General features: G+C 39.4%; 2 protein-coding genes and 1 long non-coding RNA gene across 3 annotated transcripts; 1 reads left to right on the plus strand and 2 right to left on the minus strand.

Moving 5' to 3' along the window:
- The first annotated feature begins 54 nt into the window (after positions 1-54).
- Positions 55-17,109, plus strand: LOC120440248. Its single transcript, XR_005613101.1, has 6 exons — positions 55-738; positions 15,225-15,345; positions 15,482-15,575; positions 15,720-15,764; positions 16,254-16,326; positions 16,425-17,109. It is a non-coding gene; the product is annotated as an uncharacterized LOC120440248 (long non-coding RNA).
- apof (apolipoprotein F) lies at positions 2,586-5,330 on the minus strand. Its single transcript, XM_031725713.2, has 2 exons — positions 5,145-5,330; positions 2,586-4,613 (listed from the first exon to the last, which is right to left on the minus strand). Exon 2 carries the CDS (start codon positions 4,575-4,577, stop codon positions 3,300-3,302), a length of 1,278 nt encoding a protein of 425 aa, XP_031581573.1. The 5' UTR covers positions 4,578-4,613; positions 5,145-5,330; the 3' UTR covers positions 2,586-3,299.
- LOC116336515 (glycoprotein-N-acetylgalactosamine 3-beta-galactosyltransferase 1-B-like) lies at positions 16,652-24,356 on the minus strand. The gene is made up of 3 exons (XM_039612352.1): positions 23,420-24,356; positions 20,429-21,093; positions 16,652-19,499 (listed from the first exon to the last, which is right to left on the minus strand). Exons 1-3 carry the CDS (start codon positions 23,643-23,645, stop codon positions 19,200-19,202), a joined length of 1,191 nt encoding a protein of 396 aa, XP_039468286.1. The 5' UTR covers positions 23,646-24,356; the 3' UTR covers positions 16,652-19,199.
- Between the last annotated feature and the right edge of the window lie 2,919 nt (positions 24,357-27,275).

A 27,275-nucleotide genomic window follows, 5' to 3' on the forward strand; every position in this document is an offset into this window, starting at 1 on the left:
TCTGAAAGAATTTCCACCAAAGACAGTTAAAGAGCCGAAATGTCGCGACAAGACTCGCAGTTTCCTCGTGAGTTCAGACTTAACGCCTGATTGGTCAATCCGCGGACATGACCACGAGCTCTGCTGGTTAATGCTTCTGTCAATCTCTCGCGTTGCATGGCAGTGAGCAAAATAGAAACTTACGGCCCTGTAACCAAGAGATTTCACGAGAAATGACGTCTCGAAAGTGACCAAGTCAAAGAGGAGCATGTGACTCACAACAAACCTCAAAACAGGTTGTGTCTTCGTAGAATCATCTGAGAAGAGGGCGTTTTTTATTGTATTCCCACGTTCGCCGCTTTATTCTTTTATGCAAACACAATGAAAATGAAAAAAGTACCTTTACGTTTATTGGAGTAAAATTTCAAACGCATGACGTTTTATCCTTCACACTACTACTAATAATAAGACTAAGAAGAAGAGTAGTTGGTGATTTTGACCACCAGTGAACTAAAAAGTTGACACACATGGAAAGTCTCCAGCCCTTTGTGCATATTTCTACTACAGCAGCTGCTCCCCAGAGGTGGCGTGTAACGAAGTACAAGTACTTCGAAGTACAAGTACTTTGTTGCTGTACTTAACAAGAATTTAGAAAAATCAGCATACACAGACTATTTGTCATTTTGTGTGCAGTTTGTCACACAGTGTGTTGCTAACTAAAGGCCCAGTGGAGATGAAGAAGAGAGGTTATATTTAAAGGTAAGGACTGCTCAGTGGTATTTACTTGCAAGTCCTCATGTTTGTAAATCAGAGATTGGGTCTGTCCATGTGACATTGTGTTTTTCATACTGTGAAAAGTGCTGAAAAACAAAATCTTTGTGTTTTTAAAGGTTGAAAGAAAATACTCAGCAGTTTACTGCTCCTTTATCCACAGGGGGCTCTTCACAGTGGGTGGCTCCGCATGTTTTGATTTACAAACCAGGGGATATTTTTGCGACGACAACACACTGTATTTAATGTGTTTATTCTCTCAGTTTCTACTGTCACCAGTAGATGTCACACTTCACTCATCAAAGAAATGAGGATGCCAGTTTGGATTTTTTTTTTTTTAATTTTTTTAACTTTGACTTAAATGCGCCATGCAGAAATCATTATGTGTGAAGAAATTCCTAAGTTCTAAATATAATTTCTCTTGTGCAAATCTAATATAGTTATTGTTGTTAACTTAACCATACATTCTATAGGCCTATTGGGCCTATCAGATTAAATATTTTGATTCTTATCCTTTTTTCAGTATATTTATAGTCTGGCAGGTTATTTTAAGCTGCACAGTTAAAAATTGTTCACTTATCAGTTTGATGTACATGTAAAGACAGCAAAGTTCAGCTCTGTTTATGGTGATCACCTGGGCATCCAGCAAACGTATTCCCCCTGTGAATAAATAACTTGCAAATATGTTGTGTAAGAATATATTAATCAAGTCAGAGGGAGTTAGGCAACAGACAGGCAACACTCTGCCCTGGTCACCGGTCAGTCACAGGTCCAGCACCAAACACACACAAAAAAAGAAACACAGTGGGTTTCTTTGTTTTGGCTCATAAATAAACTGCATCAACAGAGAGAACAGACAAATTCACAAATGTCTCAGACAGCTGGAATTAAATAAAAATTTGAGTGTATCCTGTAAGCTGATACCAAGGAGCATTTCTTAGATCCTAATCTAATTCGCAACAGTGTGTCCAACTGCAAAATGTCAAGGCCCTGAAAGTGAAGCAGCTAAACAGAACTTTTCTCCCCCCTGAAGGGAGGCAGTATGTAATCAGTTTGGTTTGTTTCTCTGTCTGTCTGTTTGTTATCAGCATAGCATCCACTGTTTTGAAGATATCAAAATTTTGTGTGATGGTAGATATCAATAACAGCTCGAGCTGATTTAATTTTGCTGAAAATCGGGCCAAGATTAAGGTCAGGGTCACCCCAAATGATAAAATCAGTGAAAACTTTAACTTTATCGACAATTCTTTATGGCTTATCTTCAAATTCCACAACAGCATACTGGGCCTCGGATGACACGAGTACCTAGGATGGCTAAGCATTTGACCTTGAACTTCATTGTTAGCGTTGACCTTGAAAAAAATGTAAATAAAACATAAAGAGTTTTATTGATTTCAGTCAAGTCTGCTCGGGTTATATGGGTAAAGATAATAAAATACACCACAATCACACACTAACACATCTGCACTTATGGCCAGTTTGTGTTATCTGTTGGAGTGTGAATGTTAGATAAAAGTCCTTAGGTATGGCAAAAAGCCTTGTATGAATGTGTGTGTGTGCACATGTGTGTGTGCATGTGTGTGTGATCAACTGACTCATATTTTTAGTAGAAAGCATTTTGAGTGCTTAAATGAAGGCGCCTTATAAGTGCCAAACCCCATGCCACTTATTTTTTCTTTTTAAAGTATTATGTAAATATTCTTTAAAGCATCGCTTAGCGTCAGCTGAAGTACATATACAGTTTAAATTCCCACAATTAAGACCGTGTTAGGTATGTACCATAGTTCATCACGAGCGTGCACATTAAATATTTTCAGCACAACAAAACAATCTGATAACATTATACACTGCCACCAGTTTAATGTAAAATTTAATAACATTTACAGAAAAAAATATACAGCAACAATATTTTATCATGACGCTAGTGTCCCTGCAATTACATCAGAGCTGAGAATATAACTGCGACCTAACAACCTGACTGTAGGTTTCAGCTGAAGGAAGAGATAAATTTAAAAATAAAAGATGATAAACAGAGACGGGCAAAATCAAAGTGTTGAGGGATTGAAGGTTTTGTTTCCTGAGACCAGTCTTCAGTGTTGCTGCCTAATACGATTAACTAGTAAACTACTTTATAAAGTATATACTTAAAATATTATTTCTAAGCAACGGCTTAAAGCTTACTTTTGAGGTTATAAATTATTGGATCTGTTTTCAGCTGATGTGGACAGTTTTCATTCTGTGGAATGACTTTTATTTCATTGTTAGCTTACATTGTCTCTCTCGTATTAATTTATATATGCAGACAAATTGGGATCTGTCTTAATAATATTTTTTTGTTGTGTACATCCTTACAAAAAAGAAAAGCTAAATTCCCTTTAAAAACTTGAATCTTAAAATCCACTGAGCAACACATTAATGTCTAATCTTGCACTGCAAACCATCACTAATAGTTACTATGCAAACAGGTAAGCTATCAAATATTGATCCTCTACCTTTACACTTATGTCAGTATTTATTGCCAGAGCTTAAGAGGGTGATTCATTGATCCTTCAGTCTATGGTGATGATACCCTCCTCCGAGCTGAACTGGTTCACCAGCATGTCATCTTCCTCCTTCATGGAGTTGAGCAGATACTTGACCCCAGCTTTCACGCCGGTCTTCACCCCTGCACCCAGAGCATAGCCTGCTACACCAGCAGTCCCACCCGTGGCGACCATGAGGGCATCCGTTCCGAGGTCAACAGCGCTCAGGATGGCTCTCTCCTTGGCTGTTTCAGAGCAGTTGACTGAGGCGTAATACACAGCTGTGCCAAGGTTGTAGAGTGTGCTGACTCCAGGGATCCACTCCATCACACTGTACACGCGCTGCTCGCTTTTGTTGATGCAGTTCCTCTGGGTGCTGCGTTTCCACCGGTGACCAGTTGCTGCTGTGGCGCTGCACTGATGGATCCAGGTCTCAGATTCTGTGGATTCAGATGGCAATATGCGACTACCTTTTTTCCACACCGCCTGGTACATTCCGGGTGTGTGACGCCCACTGGTCACACCAGCACACAGGAATCCCAGTCTTTCACAGCTGCTCACAGCATCCTCCAGTCCACCTGTGCCTCCCTCCACAGCGTTTCCTATCAGCATGGTCCCATTTACTCGACTCCAACCCTCGCAGTGTCCCTCCTGATTAGTGTTATCTTCTCCCACGAATGCCAGCTGCTCAATGTTAAACATCACAGCTTTTATGTGTCGCTGAGTTTGATCTCTCCCTGAAGGCAATGATGCTGATGTGGGTGTTGGTGCAGCTGCTGATTTGCTCATCCTCCGCTCTATTAGGCCCTCTACCTCCATCAGTAGCTCCTCTGTATCAGCCACTCCCAGCAGATCATACAGCTTCAGCAACAAGGTGTGTGCTTCCTTTGGGCACCCTGCAACCACCAACACAGGCACCAAAGAGAGACCCAGCAGCTCCTGGGGGAACATGGAGGACAGCGAGTCATCCACAGCGCTGGCTGACAGCAGCTCCTCACAGCTGATGTTCCCCTGAATGTGTAAATGAGCTTGAATCTGCTCCTGAAGCTTCGCCCCAAGGACCGATGTCATCTGGTGGGCAGATCGGATTCTTTCAGATTTTTCTTCAGGTGAGATACCAGACTGTACTTGGGATCCCAGGAGAGAGTCAAGATTCTGTTTGGACACCTCCTCTACAGCTTTATGGGTGTCACTTCCTGGAAGCACAGTGCTCTTTTGCGCCAAAGGAGGTGGGACCCTGCACAAGGCCTGTTCATTCAGCAGGAGCTGGATCACAATCAGCCACTTCAGCTTGGAGGACATCATCCTGCTTTAAAAGAAAGCTTTTCCAAAGCCACTACACTATATCGGAATAGTAAAAACAAACAAACACACCAAAAACATTATGATTTATCACTGTATGTGCTGAGCAAATAGTGCAATTGAGGAAATAGGTTTTTTGGTTAGTTTGTCATCATAGCAAGAGTAAACCAGTGTGTCTTGCAGATGAGTTTATTATTTTTTAGCTGCCGTGCAATGTTAGCTTTGTGGTGTTAAATCCTTAGCTGCAGACACTAAGCAAATATTTACTCAGTGGTGTTTATGCATTTGCAAAGGTACGCTGTGCAGTAAAATAATCTTACAAGAGGAACATTTAAATCCTGAGCAAAAGTGCTGTTTGTTAAAAAAAAGTTTATTGCACTGTAACTTTAATGTAACTGTAACTTTTTTTAGCAAAGCAAGAAAGAGTCCTTAAACTGGCCCCTCACTTGGAGCTGAAGCTATTGCTCATGCCCTGTTTAGTTCTCTAAAACAACTAAAACAATTTTTTTTTACATATTGTTTTACCAAAACGTCTTTTCATCCTGTTCCATGTGTTTATCGTACACCTACCTTATTAATAATCAGATTTGGTCCTGAAGTCCTGAGCGTGTGACCAAGATGGCTTCACCATGTAGGATGCTTTTTGTTTTCCCCTTTTTCCCTTTTCTCCAAACGTGCATAGTGATCTTCTCTCTCTTTGCCTCCAATGAGAATCTCTTTCTTTACACATGACATCCCACAGCCCTCCCTCTGTATCATCTGTCTTTCAACTCCCTCTTCTCTTTGGCCTCATTGCTCAACAGGGAGATCAGGGCTTGAATATTGATTCACGTGGGGGAAAGTCCATGTGTTCCAAAGCAGTTTTGTTTGTCTGCCCTTCCATCCTCTCATCCTCCCCGCCCCCCACCTAGTCCCTCTGCTCCCCCTGTTCCCTCTCACACAGTCGTCAGGTTTTGTTTCTGACCCAAATACTGGAAAGAAATCTCCCTTCATGCCGTGAGCGAATTTATCTCTTACAGAGCCAAGTGAAGGAGGAGGAGTGTGTGTGTGTGTGTTTCCTTTCCCTGTGCCATTATTTTACATCCTAATGCATTACGCACTCTGCTCCATTTGTTTTTGTTTTTTTTGCCCTGAAGCTCTATTGACACACAATATAACGCTAGTAAAAGTCCATCTTGCACCAAGAATACTGCGGTTTTGTCCTGGAGCATCAGTGTCTTTCAGAAATGTGACTTTATCAGATTTGAGTCTTTACCTTTATTACATTTTTAAAATTACAATCTAATGAATTGTAATGCCTGTTTTTTTTTTTAAACTGATTTGAGGCTGGAACCATGTTCAGAAATAAGCACATATCCTGTTTTCAGTTACTATTTGACCGGCACTAAGTACAAAAGGAACCTCTCCCTTTATCCAAAGAACTTAACTTCTTGTCCTGATCCTATACCACTCACTCATTATGACTACTCTCTTTCTTTTGCACACCCATTAATCTTTATTACACACCGACTTCTACCCTTACACAAAAATAGCTTTACCCTGTTAGAATCCTGCAGAACTCTCCTCCACGTTATCACCCCTTCTGTACAAATAACAGGGATAACCTTTATTGGGTAAGGAACCGTATTCGATGACTTAAATAGACATTAAAACTGGCCTCCCCGGGACTCACTGTGAGGTTCCACATGGATTTCTCCCACTTAATGAGCAAAGTGAGGTTATGTGACAGACAGTGATATTATTGCATCTGACCAATCAGTAGTGGACTGAAGCAGGTCAGACTTGTTCAGTGTCCTTCCAGAATTTGGAAAACTGGGTTTTTCATTCCTAAGTACTCCCACACTTATAGTTTCCAGTAGTAATAGGTTCCTGTAATACGTTCCAATAACACTCTAGAGTTCCATGTATGTCAATGAGTGTGCTACAAAGAAATAAGATCATTCAGAAGTAAATTGTCCAACTAGCCTAAAAAAATAAAAATAAAAAGGTTAATTAGTCATTTAATCAATTAATCAGTCATTTCATGTGTTCATTGGTCCTGTTGTCATTCTTGTGTGTCTGGTCATTTGGTAATATAACATTGTGCACACACATGAAATTCAGGGCTGCTTCAAATTAGAGGATAATCAATAATATCATATGAGCACTGTGTTTTGGCCCATTTATGTTAACCAGTAATAGTTTTTTTAAGTAAATATGCTCACTGGCTACGTTATTAGGTCAAGAAGACATGCTGAAGCTCTGCTGAGCATCAGCATGAGAATGAAAGATGACTTTGAATCTAGTGTGGTTGTTGGTGCCACACTAGCTAGTCTGAGTATTTCAGAAACTGCATTTACTGAGATTTTACTACACAGCCATTTCTAGGATTTAGAAAATGAGCAGAAGTTTAGTACCTTGTTGAGGTCAGAGGAAAATGGGCAGACTGCTTCAAGCTGATAGGAAGGCAGCAGTAACTCAAACAACTACTCATCATAACCAAGTATATAGAGAAGAGCATCTCTGCACACACAGGACATCAGATTTTTAAGAAGATGTGCTACAACAACAGAAGACATCAAAGGTGTTAGCTAATGGTGTGAAAAGATTTCCATAGCACACAACGTTTGATCCCTTTATGATCACAGTATTGGCTGCCCATCTTTTAATGGCTGCTTCCAGCAGGATAACAAGCCATATGACAAAGCTCAGATCATCTCACATGTTAATGAGTTCACCTTATTCAAACAGCCTCCACAGTCACCATATCTCAATCCAATAGATCACCTTTGAAATGTAGTGGAACAGGAGATTCACATCATCGATGTGCAGCTGACAAATCTGAAGTTATCTGATGTTGTCATGCAAATGTGTAAAAATGGACATAAATCTCTGAGGAATGTTTCCAGCACCTTGTTGACTCTATGCCATTAGAATTGAGGCAGTTCTGGAGGGAGAAGTGGGTTCAACCCAATAGTAGCAAAGTATACCTAATGAAGTGGCATGGTATACTGTGTGATAGGAGGATTTCTTGGCACTAGGGGGCGATGTTATCATGGAGGACAACGGGAAAATTAGCTTTATCATGGGTCACCTACTCCACCTCCGTCTGACTGTCTCATTAAAACCTCCACTCGCATATTATAAGTAAAAGTTTTAAAAGCAGTTTGAGCCGCCAGATACAATAGGTCCTGATTAAAAAGAATTTTACCACAAAATCAAAGTAATTCCAAAACAAAATCAGAAATCTAATATTTGCTTCTTCTTTTTTTAATCACAGTCAATGGGAAAAAAAATGAAAATGAAAATTAAACAATGTAATTCATTACTGTTTGGAATATTGCTACAAAACAAAAAAAAGAAAATAGCTGGAAGCCCCGAGGCTGGAGTCTTATCCTACGTTCTCATCACTCAGTCATCAGAACAAGGTGCAAACACCGGTTTGGGCAATGCATGACTGAGCACAACTGCAGCCAGACATATTTGAAATACATGTCTTTTAGATAAGTAGGTACAGCATTTGTAGTTTCTTCTGATGGTTCTAGTTATTGTGAAGTAATGGCACAAGAAGTCTCTCTGCAAGAGAAACTCAATGAGCCAAAGAGCTTCTAAGTCTTTAATTAAGTGTGATTGATTCAGTCTCATGGGGTCAGGAACCATGAGCACACACACACACACAGGCACTGATACACTGATTACTAATGAGTATTTGTTTTTGTGAAGTTAGAAAAACTTCCTCTATTTCCTTATTAAACTTTTAGATTTATTGTTGCAATAGAATATTTTTGCCTATGGCAAAACTGGATTCAAAGTAACTGAGATAAAAAAAAGAAAAAAAGAAAAAGAAAAGCTCAGAACTTTTATGTGTGTCTGAAAGAAATTGTTTGATTGCAACCATGAAGGTGGAATAATGATAATAAATCATATATATCAGTATATGGCGCATGTCTGTGTGTGCGCTTGGCCAGTAACTAAACAGCTTCAAAGCCCTTCAGCGAAAGATGAATTGTTCTCTGTGCATTTCATGCTCTGTACAAAATGAAAGCTTTAACATTCTAGAGCAAGTTTAAGAGATGCTAATACCAGGTTTCAGCAACTATGGACAGAGTTAGCTGGGTGATGCCTATTGCTAACTGCTAGAGTCATTTGAAAGTAAATAAAGCTATCAATAAAGCATTATCAGTTTATCAAATTAACCACTGACAAATTGAATAAAAGTGTTAAAAATATTTTCCATTTAAAAATAAAACAAAAAGAAAACAATGAAACCAATTGTTCTGCATGTAATGAGTAGGCTATCTGTAGGGGTGTTTCTTCTGTCTCAACAAGCCACTGATGAGCTGTTGGCACTGTAATTTAATTCAGTTCAGTTTCATTTATAATCTGACCTAATCACAACAACAATCACCTCAATGTACTTACAACAACGCAGAGAAAACCCCAACAATCAGACAACGCCTTATGAGTAAGCGCTCGGCGACAGTGGGAAGAAAAAACTTCCTTTTAACAGGAAGAAGCCTCCAGCAGAACCAGGCTCAGGGAGGCCATCTGCTGCGACCAGTTGGGGGTGAGGGGTGGGAGACAAGTGAAAGACACGCTGTGGAAGAGAGCCAGAGATTAACAATAACTAATAATAAATTTTGGAGAGTGAATCCAGAGAGAACGCATAGTGAGTAAAAAAGGTGACTGAAGAAGAACCATTGCATCATGGGAAGCTGCCAGCAGCATAGGCCTGTTGCAGTGTAACCAAGAGTGGATTGAGAGTCAACTTATCCAGTCTTAACTAGAAGATTTATCAACAAAAAAAAGAAAGTTTTAAGACCAATCTTAAAAGCAGAGTGTGTCTGTCTCCCAAATACAAACTCACAGAGAGAACTGGTTCCACAGGAACTAAATGCTGAAGGCTCTGCTTCCCATTCAACTTTTAAATACCTTACGAACCACAAATAAGCCAGCAGTCTGAGAGCGAAGTGCTCGATTGGAGTACTGTGAGGTCTTTAGGATGAGACGGGGTTTGATTATTTACTCTAATTTTAGAGATGCTGCACAAATGCAAGAAAGCAGTCCTATATATTTGTCTAATGTGCACACTGAAGAAGATATCCTGGTCAAAAACAAGTCCACCTGGTTAGATACCACGTTTCTTGGATTTTTACAATAACCTTAGTTTTGCCTGAATTTAGAGGTCATCCCAGTCATTATGTCTCTAAGACACTGCAGTTTAAGTAATAGCTTAAATCTTGCATGTGTCATCTGGCGTCATGGATAACTAAAACTAGGTTTCATTTTCATAGTAATGACAACATACGGTATGTTTTATGGCATATGGTAAACAAAACTACCCAAGGGAAATATGTCTAATGCAAATAGAGTTTTTCCTAGCAACTAGCAACCATTTCTGTGAAACTCTGTGGAGCTAATAAACTGTAGTGTTTGAGAAACAGGAAGGCTGACTGACATGTTTGACAGGAGATAATAGTTAAAACTTTAATGTGGTGATGTCACTCATTACATTAAAAGGAGCAGCAATGCTAAATAATCAAACACACACGCATCATTAAATTTGCTCTTGTGAATGTCTGTCACTGTAACACAAGCCATCCTAAGAGTAACAGGCAACAAATATCCGCAAGCTGCACCGCCCTAAAAAGTTAGTTCACACCCTGACCACAAGCCTAAACTCTGCCTCTTCAACTCATATGCTTCAAACATGTTACTGTAAGCCATCTGACACTTTGTGTTTCATTTTTTTTAAGAGCACGCATTTCAGTGACAGAGAGATTTCATGTGAGAGATACAGAAGAGTAACTCTAACAAGAAAATTGAGCAAAACCTGTTGCACATAATGAATAGATAAAAAAGTATGATTCATTTTCTGATAGCTGCTTCCAGCTGGATAATGCACCATGTCACAAAGCTCACTGTAGTCATATGGCCTTCACAGTCATCAGAGCTCAGTTCAACAGTGCACCTTCGGGTTGTGGTGAAACAGGAGATTCTCATTGTGGACGTGCAGCCGACAAGTCCTTGTTAAATTCTTCATTTTTGCCCAAAGAATTAAGACAGATTTGAAGCAAAAGTCTAACTGGGCGGTAGCACAGAGCACCTAAGGAAGTGGCCAGTAAATGAATGTATTACAGAAAATAAGTAAAGGTGTATTATCACCTGTACTATGCTGATTACTGTCATTAATACACTAGGTGAACAAATACTGAAGATGTAATGTGTGACTATTTGTGAGATTTTCACTGTTCAGACATGCCTTTTCATATAAGCGTCATCAAACTTGAATTTCAATTTTTGTTCGTGGAGGAAGAAGTCACTCAGAAGTCTTCAGCTTGTTGTTGCAGTTGTCATTAACTCAGAGATCGTAGGAGGTTTGCACTCTGTCGAATTACAACTAAACCAGTGACACCAGAACAGTCTGTAGGGCGTGCTCTACTTTCCAAGTCCAGACACACAGGACCATTACACATAATTTCCTGGGGCATATAAACTCACCCGTACATCATCCCATGGTTAAGTTTATTATTTTTAATATCATTACTGGAAAAAATCTTATGTCTTCTAGACTCCCTGTTATATTAGAATTCTTAATCCTACAGTAATAATAAAAGGAAGGTTTTACTACTTAGTGTCATTAGGCTTTTTTCCTAAGTCATGGTAACTCCCAGGAAGTAATGTACACCATATACCACATTAAACATTTTCTTTTAATGTCTCTTTCATTAAATAAGGAATGGATAAAGGTCTGTACGCAGTTCAGCATACAAATAAGCTCCAGATGACTTTCTTTTCTTCTTTTAATGTTTAAGCCAAAGTTTTATCCACATGAGGATGAAACATTTAGCTTTATTGTGATATTTGTGCAGATTTTTTGCCTGTTTCTTTCTATGTCTTATTGAAAAAAAAAATCCTTTTTTCAATGAGGAACGTCTAATGAGGCAGTTACTACAAATTATGTGTATACATGTGTGCGCGCAAGGGTGGGACAGAGTTTTGGGTGGTGGGTGGAGTGCTAATTGGATTAAAAATGAACTCAAGCTATATAAAATTTGAGAAAGAGAAATCCTGCTGTGTTAAAAGACTGGCTTCAACGTGACATGGCGCTGCTCTGATGCGAAGCGAAAAGCTGGAGTGATTGTTGGTTTATACGTAAAGATCAGCTCAGGGTAAGATTTTTTACACTTTTGGTTTGTTACATGAGTCCTTACATGGCTGACTGCATGAATTAAATTATATTGTGGGATTATGTGATAACACAATACAAAATATTTTAATCCATTTTGACTTAAATCATAAGCAATTAGGTCAAAATGTATCACTTGATGCACTGTACTTATCTGATTATTTAAAACTTGCTATTTTATTCCTTAATTATTCTTATTTCTAGCAGCCAGTTGAGGTGGGATGAGGTGAGAATGGATAAATATAAGTATGGGTGAACAGCAATGGAATGATAGCAAATGAAAATAATTGTCATACTATAGGCACAAAATATGGGATACACATTACAGCTGCAGGAGCTGCTCAGACATTGGAAATCCATGCCATGAAGCTCCTAGCACAGTTTTTGTGTTGATGCCAGAAGAAGTTTGTAGCCTTTCAGTTATTAAGTCAGCACACTTTTGTCCACCTCAGGACTCAGCGACTGGTCATCACAGCATGGTTGCAGCTGGGATAGGCTGCAGACTATCCCAGTTGCCAAAGGGCAAGAGGCAATCTACGCCCTGGAAAGGTCACCAGTCAGTCGGAAAGCTATGACAAAGAGTCAGACAACTATTTGCACTCACAATCACACCTACAGGCATATAGAATTACCAATTAACCTAACACCAGTAATTCCATGTCACTGGACTGCGGGAGGAAGCAAGAGTACCCAGTGCTAACAGTGGCATTCACCCATTCCTTCATAAATATTTGTAAAGGTGGACTGCGTGGCTACGTATTTGACTTACGTCTTTGAATACAACTGAATTCAAAGATTAAGAGGTGTGGCACAATACTTCGTCTACATGGTGTTTGCTCAGTCAGTAAGCAGCTTTCAGATAAAGTTTTTATCAACAGCAAAATGTTTCAAAGGTTAGCTCCTCCTCAGACTTCTGAAAGGAGAGAAAATATAAATGTAAACAATAAAACAGGAACTGCTCACGTTGACAAATAGACATGCATTTGACATATATTTGACAGAGACTGACAATAGACAATGCCATCCTTCTATCACTTATCTGGGTTTGTGTTGCGTGGACAGCAGTTCGAGCAGAGAGTCATTCTCAAGCCATCTGAGAACTATGATCTCTCCAGCGAGTCCTCAGTCTGCCCTGAGTCTCCTCCCGTGGCAGACAATAGACAGTGTTGTGTATTGTGCATATCCAGGTGGCATAATTATTAGTTCAAAAGGTGTTAGAGGAAACACTGAAACAGTAGTGTTTAATCTGTATTCTGTTATGAACACACTAGAGAAGGTTTACTGTAAGCTTGTGCTTCAGCTGTAACATACAAAATTCAAGAGGAATGCTCATGAAATTCTGGAAGAATGTCATGTTTTCTGGGGTATATACCTGAATCCCACAAATCACAAAACATTTAAAAAATTCAGTCAAAAATGCATCACAGTCAACAGACAGAGGAAAAAATAATATGAAATCAACCACCTGCTATGAGGTTTAGTTCACCTTTAGTTTTAAATACCAATGCCACAGCACATTGTATGTTGTGTGCTTTATTAAAAACTAGTACTTTAGGTCTGTGTAATTTTATTGGACAGGGAGCTCATCATTTTGTATTTTGAGGAGGGTGTTGTCTGTCATATCTGTCCAAAATATTCCATATTTGTTTAACTGATTTTAGATCTGTTGTCCTTCAAAGCCATGGCATCATTTTCATAGTCATCAAACTAGTTAGTGATCCCTTTGGCCCTGCTGAAAAGACCACTCTGATCAGGACAGAAATGTTTCATCAAGTGTCATTAACAGATAAATGTGGCACTTAGGGCAATTTTGTGCTGATTTGCTGACCCTCTCCCCCCAAAAAAGTCACGTTCTGTAACTGTCTCTGGTCATCAACTGTCCCACAGCAGAACAAAGTCACAGATCCCATCATTGAAATTGCCAAGTTTTCAATGTGTTCCTTTTGGTTTTCTGCATAGCGCTCTTCATGCTGTTAACAGCATGAGATTTACGTTCCCTCATTTGAAGCACAATAAAAGGGAACAAGTGAATTATTTTATGGAGAAATGGCTGTGGTCATGGACAGCAGAATAGATTAATAGATTACATAATTAACACGAGAGTTAATGGACTTTATATAATGGTGGTGATGCCACAGAAGCAAATTGAAGCTTTACTAAACCAGTATTAGGCCTTTAGAGGCTCGTAACATAATATTTAAGGGTAACCAGTGGGAAGATAATTGCTATGCATCTAAAACCTCGTTTTATCTATCCATGAACCAAGATGACACACATCAGTTAGTTAAACTGCATGAGTGTCTTAAAAGACATAAAGACCTGGATGATATCAGATTTCCTGCTTCTAAAGTCAAATCAAACTGAGGTTATTGCACTAAGCCGTAAAAATCTGATGTCCAGCCAGATGCTTATTCTGGATGGCAACATCCTGTCCCAGAGTGATGCTGAAAAACTAGTTCATACATTTGTTACTTCAAGACTGGACTACTGTAATTCATCATTATCAGGATGTCCTAAAAACTCCCTGAAAAGTCTTCAGTTGATTCAAAATGCTGCAGCAAGAGTACTCATAAGGACTAGAAAGAGAGAGCATATTTCTCCTATACGAGCTTCTCATGTTTTGGTTCCCAGTTAAATCCTGAATTGAATTTTTAATCCTTCCCCTTATATGTAACGTCTTGAATAATCAGGCCTCAGTAAGACCTCACAGTACCATATCACTTTGAATCGAGCTCTTCACTCTCAGACTGCTGGCTTACTTGTGGTTCCTAGAGTGTTTTAAAGTAGAATTGGAGGCAGAGCCTTCCATTTTTAGGCCTCTCTTCTGTGGAACCAGCTCCCAATTTGTATTCAGGACACAGACACCCTCTCTGCTTTTAAGATCAGGCTTAAAACTTTCCTTTTTGGTAAATCTTATAGTTAGGGCTGGATCAGGTGACCCTAAATCCATCCTTGGTTATGTAGCAATAGGCCTAGGCTGCTGGGGGCCAACTGCCCAGGATGAAAATGACACAGGAACTATTAGAAGCAATTATAGGCACTGCCTTAGGTTTGCTTAACTATTCAGAAAAACGGTATTGAATGTTTATATTTGAGCCAAATGCAAAAATAGATGTGCTTTAAACCAAATACTCAAAAACTCATATTTTAAGACACTCTGGGGTCAACAATAATTTGATATGCATCATTCATACAACTATATGAAAACGAGTGCCACAGTTCTGCACAAGGCAGATGAGTACCACTAAGATAAACTGGTGCCTTAAAGATTCAGTATTTAACTATACTCAAACAGCTTTGCTGCATCGTTGTAAGCTGAAGTTACACAACACATGGCTAAGTGTTGTAGAGGACAGTTCAGCAGAGAACAAAGACCACCTTAACCACAGATACATGGAGACCCCTCCCATCTGATTCCCTAATGTGTAAAGTCACTTGCAGCTTAGTTATGTCTTTTGTTTTTCTTTTTACCTTTAATCCAGTGATTCACCGTTCAGTGAAGTGATGGAGAGAACACATTTTTCACTGGTTGCATTGAGTATCTTCATCTTACTTACTGTGAGGTGTTGGTGTGAGGAAGAGGCCTACAGTCCACTGACAGAGGTATGACCGAGTCAAATGAGATGCACTCACATTTCCGCGCAGAACTTCTGAGCCACTGCAGCAAAAATTTTAAATAAGAAGTTGAAAAAATAACAATACTGAGCAAAAGGCTAACTTGTTTTCACTGTCCCCCAAGGCTGGATCAGACAGTGATTTGAAGAGATTTGATGACATTGGTTATGACAGCTTTCTGGGTCTGATGGGACGGAGAAATACTGCTCCGACAAACAGTATGCCAAGAATTTTTGCTTGAGTTTCATTCTTAGCAAAAGTTATTTAACCTGTAGTTGTTTTAACATAAGAAGCAGCTGAATTCAGTTTTAAACAAGTGTTCATCATTGTGCTTCACTGAATGCAATATTTTTCTTTTGCAGGGCACACTGATCACAGCCTTGCTGATCTGTTGGGGTGGAGAACAAGTGAGTGCCTTTGGGATCAGTAGAACAGTTCTTACTATATATTACCAAATTTCCCCCTGTGGGACAATTAAAGGATTATTCTATAGAAGGAAGATGTGCTGATAAATGAATTAGATGCATTTTCCTAAATCTCAGCTCACTTTTAAGCACCTTCAGAAGCACTTGTTGGTTAGGTTTAGGCTCCAAAAACAACATGGTTAGGCATAGGTGTTAAAACAGTAACAGTAAACCACATTTGTTGACTGATGAGCTGGGAGCAACTGATCATTCTCAGTCAAATCAAGAGGCAGCATTACACTCTCCACAGCCTCTCCACACCCTTTCACACCTGTTACAGGGGCTCAGGCTGAACCTGTGAAAAGGTGGTGGATAGGCCAAGTTTGGTGTTCTGTGTCAAGTGGCAAATCTGGTTCCACGATGCCTGGCAGTGAGCAGTGTTTCTTAAGCAGTGTAGATAACATGAAGGCACTTTACTTTTCTTTACAACAGGTATGACTAGTCTGCGTGGACACAGGTATGCACAGAAGAGAGGAGGCGGTTTCACTGATCATTGAAGGCTGAGGTAAGAAACCTGCTCACTTGCGAAAAAAAGACAAAAGAAAAAAACGTATCTTTTTTGTGCAAATGTTTTGACTGAACTTTGGGGTTTTTTCCCCTCAGGATGGACTGCTTTGTTTAATGGAGACATGACACATGCTCAACCCTCATGGTGAAACTTCGGCTCTTCCATCGTGCTGTAAACCCTCAGGGCTATTGTACCTGCGGACAATGTCCATCCACCCATCAAATATTATTCACAGTCATAGTAACCCTGCATGAATGTTCCTCTGCTGTGATGAGAAAAATGCTCTGACATTATGCAAATACATGTGAACAAAAACAACATATACAATAAAATATGCATTTATTTATAGTGATTAAATTACCATTTCACTAAAAACAGTCCTGCACACCGATTACATTACGTGTGCTCACACATTAAAATGAACTCATATCCACACTGAAGTGTATCGACTCAATTAAGATTTCAATTCCAACATAAACACATTTCAAATATAAATATAGCACTGTACACCATTCCCTTTAAGAAAACTCTGAAATGAGAAGATTGTCAAGGACTGCCCCATTGGAAATGATGCGGCTGATATCAAATGTGAGCGTGAGCAGCCAAAAGAAAGATGAGAAGAAAAAAAAAATTGTAAAAAACAAAACAAAACAACATGCTCTGGTGAACATGCATGTATTCATGCGCATACTACAGAAACCAAGTGTAAACACAAAGTTTCATTTGAAAATAGTAACCTCGTACATTTTTAACCTTGAAGAAAACGTCGTCAAAAAAAAAGAAAAGAAAAACAAAAACAAATGGCCACTGTTCCATTAAAACATTTAGTCAATCTGCAGATATGTGCCAAATTCCTTCTGCTCCTTTCAGCATTTAATCTCGCCTTTGGTGATTACTGCATCTACCACAGGTTTAGTGTCTGGTTAGAAACTAGCAAAAGAGCTGTTATTAATTTTATTTTATTTTATACATGTACAAAGTGTGCCAACTTCTAATGAGGCCTGACTGGCAAAGAATTTCAAAGCAACACCACCTTCTGTTTAAAAAAAACAAAACAACAAAACCCCCCCCAAAAAAACATTCACTGACTTGAATGAAGGTCACACGTATTACAACAGAAGGAGTTGGTAAAACAAAACACCCATCTGAAACAACACTCTCTTCACGCTCATGTCACAGTGCTAAGTCAAGTGTGCAGCTAATGGCTGGCTCATACAATCTCAATTTACAAGGCACAAGCTAATGACTCCACTGTGGGAAGATGCAGAAAACTCTGTGCAGCAAGTTACACAGAAAGGTAACTATGTGCTGTGGGTGGGTTGATTAAGATCACTTTTCATTCCAGAGAAGAAAAAACAAGTTTGACTAACTTGTTCTTCATCCGGCTGAAGACGTTCACACACAACCAGCGCTACTCAGAAAGTCCGTGTTAACTGAACAAAGTCCTCTTAAAAAAAACAAAAACAAACAAACCACAAGTGCCGTGAGTCACTGCACAATTAAATAAAAAGCTCTAAGTCTCTAAGTCTAAGTCTCTAATTAGCCCGTCCACATATAACAGCTGAAACTGCCTTCACTGTTGTCTTGTGTTGAAATCTTTGGCTGCACTGTAGAAATTTAGATAGCTGCACCTGATACCTCATTATTGAGGAGTATGCAGTCACAATGTTTTCCTACAATACATTTAGTAATGTATGACATCTTTTATATCAAATATTAATACAATCAGTTGCCAGTTTATTAGATACACCTAGGCACACATGTAATAAGTTCTTCTTTCTACACTAGTTTCAGACACATGCTTTATGTGTAGCTTGAGCATTGCACAGCTGGATAAGTTAATTAAACAGAAAGCACTTCATAATGGATTCTGTTTCAGCTCTCATCTACCTAATAATCTGGCAACTGAGTTCATTTTTAATATCTGTTACTGTTTAATTAAGGCTGAATGTGTGATAAAAATTTATTTTGCCAGATTTTGAGAGTATATACATTGCTATTTAACCATCCATGGGACAAAATGTTTCATTTTATAGAGAATAAAAGATTGACCTATTCGTCACTTTTTTAAAACTTTTTTTTCACCATTACTTGGAAAAATGGGAATTTCAAAAGAGATCCACTTTGCTTTTAGGAAAAGATAACAGCCGTTTTTCACCATTCCTGATGTCTGGTTTACCAAGAGATGCAGACTAATGGGTAAATAAATATTCCGAGTTAAGTGTAGCTAATTCACTTAAGTAAACCTTTTAGACATATGCAAGGTCTTGGTTTAAAACATATCTTCAAAGAAAGAACTTGTCAAAACACAAAACAACCAAAACTAAAAAGTAAAGAGATGCTGCCCTTGTATTTTATGTGAAAGGGCTTTTAAGCACAACCTTAAACGCTAGTGTTTGGGAGGCATCAAACTCTCGTAAACAACAATGTGATCTGACAAAAACCAGGTTTCAGGCACATATAGCTATGAGTGTGAACTGAAGCATAACAACTCCAGCAAGCCTTAAAGAGCGGTAGAGCAAGTGTTTGTGGGACTGTCGTGGTAAGAAATGAAAGAACAGAAAAGTAATTTTTTTTTTTTAAATGCACGGGAAATATCGGTTTACTTTGTTTTCAGAACAATAGAAAGGTGTTTCCTGTTATGGAACAATCTGTAAAAACACCTGACAAAACTGACATACAGAGCCACAGGTCACCTTTTAGCATGGAGAACACCCAGTCTTGCTGTCACAGTTCACTAGCAGTCTAAGAGGACAAGGATTTTATACTTCACTTTGATTATCAGAACGGATACCCAAACAGTCAAAACCCCAAATCCACCGCGAATCCTAATGATCAGTACCCTCAAAAACTGCCACAAAGTCCAACTGTTATTTACCCTCGGCAGCAGGAGGACCATCTTTACCATCTACAGGAGGGGGATCTTCATTCTGTCTCTTGTCAGTCCTGGATAGGTCTGGATGGATTAGTTTTTGTTCCAGCTTTTTGTCTTTTTTCCCAGCATCCCAGGATTCTGACTTCTTTATCCTGTAGCCAGGTGGGGTGGGAGGCTGATAGCGATATCTGTAGCCAAAGGCACGCAGGTGATAGGTGTAATATTCCATTAAATACATGCCTACAGCATCCACGTAATGGAAAGATACTGAAATGTCCGAGCAGCAGTTAGGACCCTAAAAAAACAAAAAAAAACAAAAACAAGATATGGTTATTAATACACATGAAAGCACGTTTGTTGTGTGAACAAAAGAAAATGTCAATGTGAATGGGTGGAGTACAAAAGAAGACTAATTGTCTTGTGTCAGAGCATATATTTATGCTTTATAAATCCAGAAATAAATGCAAGACTGCATCAGTTTGGTTAAACAGTAGGGCAGTAACAAAACAGCAGTACCCAGCCCACAGTCTTGATGCGATATCACCATTTTGTCGGTCTAAACACCATGTGTATAAATGCTAGTTGACAGTGACAGTGATCATTTTCGAGATGCTCATGCGGATTATGATTTAACCAGGTGTAGCTGTGCTAGTTAATGACTGATTAAAGAATGCTAGTCTGTTTAAACATATAATGTTAAAACTGGACCTTTTATGCACCCTTACTGATTTTATTCTTGGACTCTACTAGAGTAGCTTTGCATGATCCAAATTTTAAATTCATCCGGATTTATCTTATACTGGACCGTTCTTGCAGCCACTCAGTTCAACCACTGTCCTATATTAGCTGCTCTTCCAGTAAGTTTGCTTTCTTCAGACTGCCTGCACCTTGCAAGCAACAGAGTGCCGTCCAAAGCTTCAGCTTTTGGCTTATAGAGATTAAGCATATATACATTAACCTCAATAATGAAAAATCCAGCCTTGCTTAATATTAGCTTCCACCACTGTAACATATGCATGGATGCCAGAAAGAAAAAATAACAAGCATAACAGGTTCACTTTCAACATTGTTCTAGTATGGAGTGAACTGCACATGTATCCGAATATTTGATTTTTTTGTAGGTGAGAATTCTGTTAAAATATTAATAGTGTTCAGCTTTCTTTAAACCTCTTTAATAGTGATGTCAAGAGTAAATACAGTATCAACGGTGTTTGCCACACTTGCCTCTGAGATGGGGTAGTAGCAGTAGCTCCAATACCAGAAGCTCTTTGGAAATTTGGCAGTGAGGTGCTGCTCAAGGACAAAGGGATGAAATGTCTCCCTATGAAAAGAGTCTCTGGAGTCTCCAGCCAGCACCCCAACTTTCTCCATGCACTGCCCCATTGCCAGGTCCTCTACAGAGGTAGTATGAGTACACTGTTTGCTTTTAAAACCTTCTACAAATCTTCGCAAAGCCTCTTTGCTCAGTACATAGCCTGCACCACCGCTCATGTAGCCCTGCTTAGTGTAGGGCTTGAATCGTCTGCCGAAGTAAATAGGCTCATCAGGAGTGTGGTTTGCAAGAACCCAGCGCAGGTTGTCCACTATGACGTAGGTGTCGTCATCTGCCTTGAGGAACCAATCTGCTTCATCTGCATAATGCTCATAGGCATAATGGTAGGCCCGAATTGTTTTCCAGTACAGCTGATCCCGACCCTCCTTTGTACCTAATCCCACGGTGGGGAAGTCGGGGTCATCCACAGAGCTCATGAAGACCACAATATTGCAATGGCGACTCCAGGTGTACTTCACATGTCGAGTTTTCGTCTCCAGGTTTTTGGGTCCAGTCATCACCCAGCAAAGAATACGCACCTTTTTGTACAATTCATCAGCCATGCTGCTATCCTCACCTGGTAAGGAGACACAGACATTATTATCATTTTACTGACTGAAAAAAAGATGAGTCCAACTGCTCCAGGAACCTCCCACAATTACTGATGGTTCTGGAGGGTAAACTAAAGGAAAGACATTTTGCTCAAATGTTGTTGTTGATGGCTGTACTTCCAGGCTCGCAAATACACAGTACAGAAAAAAAAGACAAGATTTCACATTTAATTTTCTGATGACAACATGGAAATATTGAGACTAGGTGTGGTTGGCAATAATCCTGTTACAAAAAAAGCAGTGCAGATCAGTGCAGTGCAACAGCTATTTAGATAAACAGTTTGGGCAAGTTACCAGTAATTAATTATTTCACTTTAATTTCACATCAAACCTGAGTACTCAAGGTATATTTGCATATACTAAGATACCAGATTACTGGAAAAGTGGGGATCAATCAGGTAATAATATGCTTTCATGCACTACAATACCCCATGAAGTCTGCGGACCCCTGCAACATTTTACTATAGCATCCAAAATCTGTCTGCCTGCGAGCTCCTCCAACATAATCAGGAGTGGAGCAACCAAAATGTGCACATATGTGGTGTACATCTTAAGCCTAGGAAATGTATGAATATTAATATGAATTGCCTGGCAACCAATGGGTAAAAGAATCCATTTCAGCATTTATGCACCTATATCATTTTATAAAAGTATGATATAATTGATTGGTCTGATAAGCAGTGTAAGCTGATCAAACCCTTTCCTTTGAAAGATTCAAAAACTTTATTTGACTGTCTTTCCAGTTTTATCTGTGATCTTCTTTAATAGGTGTGATGGCTGCTTTGAATATTTTCTTTCACTGTTGTGAGTGACTCTGTGTGTATTCAGTTTCGTTTTTCCAGGGAGGACAAAAAGCTCTAGTAACGAATAATGCTGACTCAATACAGTGATATGTACTTTTATTCACAGCTCAAGCGAAACTGTTACTAAAATGGTTTTACTTACCAGCGGTCTGCTAGAAATCTGCTGACTTAAACAAATTACAGAGAAATGAGAGGTTTTTGTTCCCCTGTCCTGGATTAAAGAAACCAGTCTTCCAATTTACATTACACTAACACAGTTGGCCTCTCCCCTTAAATGTATGCTAATACTCTTGTTTGCACTGTCCCTGTGCTACGTGCTCCTGAGCTTTCCCATCTTTCTCCTTCCTTGTGGATTCCAGGTCAAGACCTGCCTACTGCTGAGCTTCCTGGGGATGTAGTCAATCATCTCCACTTCATCCACATGATTATATGACTCCTTGTTTGTTCTTGTCCACAGTTCTCCCTTGGTAATGTTATAATCTTGATTGGTTATAAGGGATTTATACTTCTTTGTTCTATGCCATAGGTATACTGTAACCGCAAACCTCTTTGAAATCCTAGATTGTGTCCTGACGTGCACGTCCCTAGAAACATAAACACACAGCTGCCTGTAGAGCCCACTTTTGACTACATAACTGCATCATGGATTTTACATACATTCACATAATAGAGAAAATATTCAGGTATAACAGGAAATACTACTTAGCTGTTATAAACAAGGCTTGAGAGAGTTTAGCCTGCAGCAAAGGAAAACAACTGCAATCTAAAACAAATGTAACTTGGTTCTGTTAATCGTCAAATGCAGAACACATTTTTGTTAATCAAAATAAAAAATATTGAAAAATAAAAGACAGATTACTGCAGACATTTTAGTCAAATAAGGCAACAAGGCGACTCAGAACCTGTGACTCAGAACCTAAGTGAATGAATAACGTATAATCTTCAAGAATATATCTATATAGTTTGTGGTCATGTGCAAGAGATAAAGTTTTATAAACCGGACTCAGTCCTTTGCCTTGTTAAGAACAGATGTCCTAAAAGTCTGAAGATAAATAAATGATAAATGAAGATAAAAAGCAGGTCCTCACTTGGCCTGAATATATATTCTTGCTCTGCTTTAAGCCAAAGCATTTAACCCCATTAAAACATTGAAAGGTTTTTACCTATATTTTTAGCTACTGTAGCAGTTTATGGCACTATATACTGGGTGAAAAGCTTTCTATGCTCCACTACTTATACATATAAAGCACAAACAGGGCTAGCAGAAAGTGAAACTGCTTCATATGGGGTAAAACGTACTACAAGGAAGAAATGAGATTTTAAAAGGAAGTTTTCATTTATGCTGTAAATGTAGCTGACCAAAGTCCACAGCTGAATGCCGTATATTATTAAACAAAACAACAATCTGACATTTTATCAGAAGATTCAAAGTCTGAAACACACAGATTGGTGTTTAATTAAGGCATTAAAGAGGCACATGCTGGCATACCTATGTGATGAGGGTGCTTGAGGTTGAAAAGTGCAGACCTCTCTTTCTTCCACATTTTCTTTTCCTCCTCGAGCTGTTGCTGGTAGTCCTGAATTCCAGCGAAGGTGCCGACTTGCTGCATTGACACGGTCTTCTCAAACCAAAGCTGCCGCAGAAACACGTACAGCGTGAGGGTTCCCACCACGAAGCCCGCATAAAAGGAGATTCTGGGTCCGAGGGTCTTCATGGTGGACCGGATGTCCTCACGGGCAGTGACTTAACTTGGCAGCAGCTGCGTACGAGAGCAAAGGAAGCATGGACCTAAGTTTCACTACGAGGGTCTCGAGCTGTAGACGCGTTGACTATGAGCATAATGGCAAGTGTTTGTCACTCCCCGTTAAAAGGTGTGGTTTACTCGCCAGCGTTAACCTATGAACCATAGCAGCTTTATGACAGCACAGTTAGTCCATACGCGTTGAAACACTTCCTTGCATAAAGCAGCGTATTTCTTTAGGTAGCTCTGCTAGCCACACTTGCTAAGTTAACACGTATGATGGTCGGTGAAGGGGTGGGGTAAAAACCTGCTGGGTAAGCTAAAAAATGTGTATATTAACCGAGAAAATAAAATCTCCCCGGAAGAAAAATAGAACTAAGTACAGTCACAGTCATAACCAGTTAATCAGTTGCTCCAGTCCTGTGTATTGGGACAGCTGGCGATAGCTAACTGGCTAGTCCGTTATTTTTCCGAGTGCTAACGTTAACTTTCCATCACGTCGCGGTTACACGCAGCCAGAGGAAACGACCCAGCCCACCGACGGGCTGAAAAAAGATCTTGACAGGAATAAAGTCAGAGAGTTTAGTCAAACTGTCACGCAGATTACAACAGTACTACTAATGTTATACGAAACACTGCAAGAACTACATCTAACTTGTCTGCCCGCTTTCTTCCGTCTAAAAAAAGTTACTTCCGGTCAATTTATTCAGAATAAAAGCGCAGACTTTTTCACATAAAGGAACATGAAGGGTGGCGTGTTTTATTTATAAAATAATACGTAAAGTATAGAGTTATTTTGTGGTGTTTAGTAGTTTTGCAAATGGAAGATAATGTAGACCTCGAAAATTGAAAACAACTTTATTTTGTATTTCTCTGTTACGTATTTAACATGGCAACCATAGGGCAACGGGATGTAAAAAGAAATGAAGAAAAAACTTCAAACTTTGCTCAAATACATTACTGATATAATATTTCAAAGTGTTACAAAGGCAATAAATGAAACCCTTGTGAGCTAAGAAACCCACTTATAATCATTTTATAAGAATGTATCTGGTAACAGGGGTGCAAATAATAAAAGGGTTGAATGAATGCATTACTTTTATTTATAGATTATGATATACCACCAACCAATAAATACCCAGGTGTTTTTTAATAATGCTTGTTTTGCATGCATGGTAACAGGGTTGCAAATCAATGCTAATATTAGTGTTTTCTCAGAAAAAGATGTGAGTTGTGGAATATATTTGACTGTGAAAGTTGAGCATAATTATGGTTATATAAACAAAGGAAGGAAAGTCTGGTTACAGTGACACATAGAAAATACAAAAAAAAAAAAAAAAGGACTGACCTTTGGTCTACCCATGGTTTCAACGACTGGATCATGTGTTGACCCCATTACTGCTTCTTTGTCATTTCACTCCTATGTTTCTTCCTTTTCTAGGCTAAATGGATTTCGTTAACAGGGGTGCACATATGTGGTAGGATAAAACTTGCAGTGCATAATTACTGTTCTTTAAAATGTGTTGATATTAAATGAATGAATTTAATAATTATAATAGTCATATATCAACAAAATTAAAGCGGAATGTTAATTTAGAACTTATTTTAACTATTTGGCACCCAATTTGGCTATCATTAAGTTGGGAAAATAGAAAAACCAGTTTGAATGGCTATTTTGTATTTTTAATATATTTGATCCACTTTTTTAATAAATAGTTCTGCATTTTTTCTCAGGGCAAACCTGTTGTAACTTGTTGTTGTCAGTGTTATAAGTGGTTCTGAATTTCCCTCACTGAAGGCTGCCAATAATGTGGCTTAGAGGACAGGTTAGAACAAGAACTGCAGTCAGAAATGTCCAGTACACATGCTGTTACAAGCAGCTTTATTGGTTATACAGAAAAATATAAATCAATTAAAGAAACACATCCACTGGTCCCACTAGGGATTCACTTGGGAAACATGGGGTGCAGATAGAGATTGTGGCACAGTCTGAAGCACTATTAAAATGACCACTCAACCTAACTCAGAGATCACACTCTAATACTACTGCACACAATCCCACAAATGGCCTGTATTTATATAGCGCCTTTATGATCCCTAAGGACCCCAAAGCGCTTTACATATCCAGTCATTCACCCATTCACGCACACATTCACACACTGGTGATGGCAAGCTACGTTGTAGCCACAGCCACCCTGGGGCGCACTGACAGAGGCGAGGCTGCCGGACACTGGCGCCACCGGGCCCTCTGACCACCACCAGTAGGCAACGGGTGAAGTGTCTTGCCCAAGGACACAACGACCGAGACTGTCCAAGCTGGGGCTCGAACCGGTAACCTTCCGATTACAAGGCGAACTCCAAACTCTTGAGCCACGATCGCCCCACAAGAAACCCAACTGACCACAGTGAGCAGACAGGTTGGCACCATGAAGCCCTAAAGACAGCAGGGATAAAAATCACTAACAAATCACTACTTGAACACTAAAGTGTCCCTCCAGTGAGATGAAAGTGCGAGCAGTGGCCCACAGCTCATTTAAGTTTGAGACCCCTGCTTTAGAGTATATTTTTCAGTCTCCCATCTGAAATGTACATTCTTTGCTCTGTCATTAAGTAATTTGCACACGTTTGTCAAATATTCAAACCAGAAGAAGTTTGGATTTCTCACCAAAAAAGTGGTTTTATTTATATCTGGACATACTACATAAACTAGTCTATTTCTAGATATGTATATATGTATGTAAATCTTTTATGTCAGTTGCACACTTTTAGTCATGTCATTATTGTTATCTTTAATTTTACATATTTGATTTTGGTGTTGTCTGTGAAGGTTCTCAGTCATCCAGGTCATCGTAATCTAAGGAGGTTGGAAAAAAAAGCATCTGGACTTTAAGTTTCTTGAAGACGTTTCACCTCTCATCTGAGAAACTTCTTCAGTTCTAAGAGCAATTGGTGGAGAGTCCCAGATTTTTAAGCCCTATTGGGAGTGTTCCTAAGAGGGTCATGGACCCACTATTAATCCTCTGCCCAATCACATGAACCAAGGTGTGACCCAAGATGTGAGTGAGCGTTAAGACATCTGGGAAGGGATCTCAAAACTGGATTATAGAGGGCAGACAGTTGGTGTCATAGGCACAAAGGGTTCACCCGTGAGAGTTCCACCTTGGCTTCTGTGATTAGGCAGAGGGTCAATACTGGGTCCACGACCTTCCCAATAAGATTTTTTAAAAGTCCAGATGCTTTTCTTTCCAAGTTTAGCTATAACGCCTGATTCGTCAATCCAGGTTTCTATCAATCTCTCATGTTGTCTGTGAAGGTTCTCAGTCATCCAGGTCATCGTAGTCAAAGGAGTTTGCAAAGAAAAGCGTCTGGACTTCTTCTCCCTCGCTGGTGTCTGAAGATCAGACACCAGCGAGGGAGGATAAGAAAGACAGGCGCAACAACGTTGTCATCCCCTATGTAGCCGGTTTGACTTTGACTTTGACTTTGACTTTTCTCCAAGCATGACATCCCAGTGTACTTCAGACCCAGCAACACACTCAGACACAAACTGGTTCACCCGACAGACAAAACTCCAAAACACAGACTGAACAACGTGGTGTATGC

This window comes from Oreochromis aureus, linkage group 5 (assembly GCF_013358895.1).
Source record: "Oreochromis aureus strain Israel breed Guangdong linkage group 5, ZZ_aureus, whole genome shotgun sequence".
NCBI classification, from domain to species: Eukaryota; Metazoa; Chordata; class Actinopteri; order Cichliformes; family Cichlidae; genus Oreochromis; species Oreochromis aureus.

Excerpts from the sequence above, each read along its gene's own strand:
- apof (XM_031725713.2), bottom strand. The coding sequence starts at position 4,577 with ATGATGTCCTCCAAGCTGAAGTGGCTGATTGTGATCCAGCTCCTGCTG.
- LOC116336515 (XM_039612352.1), bottom strand. The coding sequence starts at position 23,645 with ATGAAGACCCTCGGACCCAGAATCTCCTTTTATGCGGGCTTCGTGGTG. Across the intron at positions 21,094-23,419 it reads CAAGCACCCTCATCACATAG|GTGAGGATAGCAGCATGGCT; the intron begins GTATGCCAGCAT and ends TCTCCTTACCAG. Across the intron at positions 19,500-20,428 it reads GCTACTACCCCATCTCAGAG|GGTCCTAACTGCTGCTCGGA; the intron begins GCAAGTGTGGCA and ends TTGTTTTTTTAG.